Raw genomic sequence first — 3,825 nt, forward strand, 5'->3', positions numbered from 1 at the left:
GCCAAAAGCCGAGGCTTTCTAGCGGGAGGAAGAAACTCCTCGGATCAATACCAGGTAGGTGAGAGGAACAGTAAAGGCTCCCGAGGTGGCTGTGGGCGAGCGCGGGGACAGAGCTTGCCGGCCCCACCGTTCCCTCCCCGCTTTTCGCCCCTGCGGGCTACCCTACCCTAACTCTGTTCGGGGGAGGGCCTGGTGTTAGGTCCCCTCGAGGACAAATGGCTGAGGAGGGAGTGGAGGAGGGGAAGAGGGCCTTGGAAAAGGCTGGAGGGAGGGACAAGAGAGAGGTGTGGAGGTGGAAAGTGGAGGTAGGAGGGCGGGCTCGGGAAGCTCTGTTTGCTGACTGGGCTTCTCAGGTCGGGGATATTTGATGGCAGTGCTAAGTCAAAAGAGAAATAAAGCAAATACAAATACGGAGCTCTCCGTCCAGAGCACCTGTTGGCCCGCCTAGCCTTTGACTCACTGCCTCCTCCTTGCCTTATAAACAAAGTCACATTCACAGAGAAATAAGCAGAAAGAAAGAAAAAAAGGAAAGCAAGAGGGAAGGAAAAAGATGAAACCCTGTCAAAAAATGGAAGGAAATCCAGAATGTGAGAGTGAGCCAAAGCTTGAGGAAGAGCCAAAGCCTGAAGAAAAGCCGGAGGAGGAGGAAGGGCCAGAGGAAGAGGGAAAAGCAGAAGAATCTTTTAGAGAAAGGCTGATTCAATCTCTCCAGGAATTTAAAGAAGATATACACAACAGGCATCTAAGCAATGAAGATATGTTTAAAGAAGTGGAAGAAATAGATGAGATAAGAAGAGTAAGAAACAAACTTATCGTGATGCGCTGGAAGGTTAATAGAAACCATCCTTACCCCTATTTAATGTAGTTTACCTTGATTTTTATTTGAGCTGATATTAACATTGCTATATAGCTTTCTTTTTATTAGTATTTTCCTGATATACCTTTTCCATCTTTCTACTCTTAGCCTGTTGCTGTTAGTGATTTTAGATGCATCTTTTGTTGTTTGCATCTGATTGTTAATAGTATTTTGAATCAATCTATAAGTCTGTCTTTTAATGGAAGAGCTTTACTCATTTGTAAAAAAAAAAAAAGAGATTCCTGACAAGCTATAAAATGAAAACAGCTTACTAAGTAATATGTGGATATCATATTTTTGGAAGGTAAGAGTACATTCGTATATTACATAAAAACTTGTGAAGGATGAAAGATAAAAAATATAGTCTCAGTGGTGGGATTATGAATTTTTTTCTGCTGCTTATTTGCTTTTTCCACATTTCTAAAATGAACACACTTTATTGTCGCTAAAAATAATAAAAGTTTTATAACAAAAAAAGAAGTGACCAGTAGCATTTCTCAGTTCATTTCTAAAAGTACTAGGACAAGTAATATTTGTTGACAGGATTTTAGGAGCAAATCTGAACTTCAGAGTATCAGCAGACCACTTATCTAGAAGAATAAATTTTACATCTTTTCTCGTCTATAAAATAAAAATGATCTCACGGGGATCTTATGGGGGCCAAAAAAAAATAACAACTGTGAGCTATGTTTGACAAGATTTTGTCCCTCTCTGCCCATGTAGGATCCCAACTCTCTAGAGATTTCTTGCACCTTTTTGAGAGGGCAGAGAAAGTAGTTTTCATTCATGCCGAAGAACAACCCAAGCTGCTATTACTTGGATATCACCTTTATGTTCTTCTCCTATGCCTGCCAGCCTCCCTTATTCTTGCCCTTGATACTACCGCATTCCCTGGGTATTTCTGCCCCCCCCTGCAAGGTCCTACACCGTTCACACTCCTCTAATTGCTAACTGATTGGTCTTATATTTTCTTTCTATTTAAAAATTTATTTTAATTGTATTTATTATTATTTTAATTTGACCAGAGAGAAAGAGAAAGTAAGAAAGCAAGCCACCGGGTCCAGAACTCGAACCATAGTCGGTCATGTGGGAGTCCAGCAACTCAACCACCACACCACCGGCCTTGTATTTTCAATAATGCCCCATAGTCATCAATTGCTCTGCAGACTAATGCAATCAAATGTGGGCTCCGGTGAAAGCACATTTCCCAAGATCAGTGTTTGATATTTTTTTTTGACAGGAGAGCAACTCCCAGCCATCTCTGGCTCCTTTTTACAGTCCAGCCAGACAAGTTAACCAACCTACCTTCACCAAATCCATAAATCACTTCCCAGTTGCCCCCGACCACAGCGCCCAGTTATTGGAGTACCTTTGGCTTTAACTCCATCCTCTATTAACAAATAAAGTAAGTTCTACTGGGACATCTTAATATAAAGAAATATTCGTTTCTACTGGGAAAGCATTTGCTTCCTCTTAGTGGTGGGAGGGGAGACAACAGCCTGAGGTCCTCTCAGCTTCCCATATTGTACAACCATGCTTCACAAGCCAGGGCAAGGATGATCAAGCTCCCAGCATTCTCAGAAGTGCCACACCCCAGGTGTGCTTAGCAGTGGGGCATTCCATCAGCAGGGGCTGTATGGAAGAAAAGCGTCTCTACCTCTCATCTGGAACTTGGCCTCAGTAACAGGTAGGTGGGGGGCAGGGTGAGAAATGCTGACATCCCTGTCAGGAAGAAAGCTCCAAACTGGGAACTGCAGGGAGAGGATGTCCAATTAGGAATGCAGTTTAGACTTCACCTCCACCACCCCCCCCTCCCACCACAAGAGCTGGGAGTAAGGAGGTGGGGAGAGGTTTAAGTTCAAATACCACAATTTCTCACCTTAGAGTTTTTGTAGATTTTCTTTTTTTTTTATTGTCATCATAATCTTGTTTATATTACACTGAATTGCATATAACTTTACAGTGTAGATTTTCTTGAATTAATGTTTCTTCATTGTACATGTCCTTAAGGCCATTTCCAGAGGCTTTAACTGGTTTGCTTTGTTTATCATTTTTACCAGCTTGACTGGAGCACAGGTTCATAGAGATTTTCACGCAGTCATGCCAGAAATCAATATCTTACATGTTACTTCTTCCTGGAAGACTTCACTGGTAACTGGGTTAATTCTGTTATTCTTTACTCCAAAGTGCCCCTTCTGCACTTACCACACTCAACTTCTGGTTTCCTCCCAGTAAATTATGAGCTCTGTGAAAATGAGGCTAGATCTATCTTATTCTCTTTTATACCTTCAAGACTTTGTTTGGCACATAGTACAAACTCAATAAATATTGATGAAACTGAATGTACGTTTCTTATATTTGTATCAAGTTACAGAGCTGTGCTCTGCTAATCAGAACTTAGAACTCTGGCACTGAAATTGAGAAGTGGATATGGGCAGACAGTGCATAGCACAGAAAATAACAAATAATAAAAGTTGAACAAGTGAAAGAATAAATAAGATATTGATTTGGGACTTATTAATAAATAAACTGTGTAGTGGTTAAGAGCACAGACCTAGGAACTAGCCCATATGAGTTTGAATTCCTGTTCTGTCTCTTCCTACCTGTTGCTTAGCTTTACTGTCTTACAATTCTCTTATTTGTAAAATGGGAAATAGTATTCGCACCTACCTCAGCGGATTTTTGAGATGATTAAATGCAATAATTGGGCCATCTCATGTGGCTGGATCTCACATGACCGATTACATGATTAGGGTCCCAGACTGGTGGCTTGCAATATATGCCAGGCATGTGTGCACACATGCCCAAAATCCCAAAGGGAGAGAGAGAGATGGAGAAGGGATTATAGCATGACCATGCCCAAGAGGGATACTTTCTCATTTTCTTTCTCACTCTCTCTTTTTCTCTCTCTTTGGCAAGTGCATGTGTCCTCTGGAAATTTTTTTAAGAAGCAATGATTAATATATATA

General features: G+C 41.2%; 1 protein-coding gene across 1 annotated transcript; it reads left to right on the forward strand.

The window, feature by feature from the left end:
• Positions 1-6: 6 nt before the first annotated feature.
• Positions 7-1,336, forward strand: TCEAL9 (transcription elongation factor A like 9). The gene is made up of 2 exons (XM_006163549.2): positions 7-54; positions 482-1,336. Exon 2 carries the CDS (start codon positions 551-553, stop codon positions 863-865), a length of 315 nt encoding a protein of 104 aa, XP_006163611.1. The 5' UTR covers positions 7-54; positions 482-550; the 3' UTR covers positions 866-1,336.
• Positions 1,337-3,825: the final 2,489 nt, after the last annotated feature.

This window comes from Tupaia chinensis, unplaced genomic scaffold, assembly GCF_000334495.1.
Source record: "Tupaia chinensis unplaced genomic scaffold, TupChi_1.0 Scaffold142619_1, whole genome shotgun sequence".
Classification (NCBI taxonomy): domain Eukaryota; kingdom Metazoa; phylum Chordata; class Mammalia; order Scandentia; family Tupaiidae; genus Tupaia; species Tupaia belangeri.

What these genes read in the sequence shown, in the direction of transcription:
- TCEAL9 (XM_006163549.2), top strand. Translation starts at nt 551, where the DNA reads ATGAAACCCTGTCAAAAAATGGAAGGAAATCCAGAATGTGAGAGTGAG.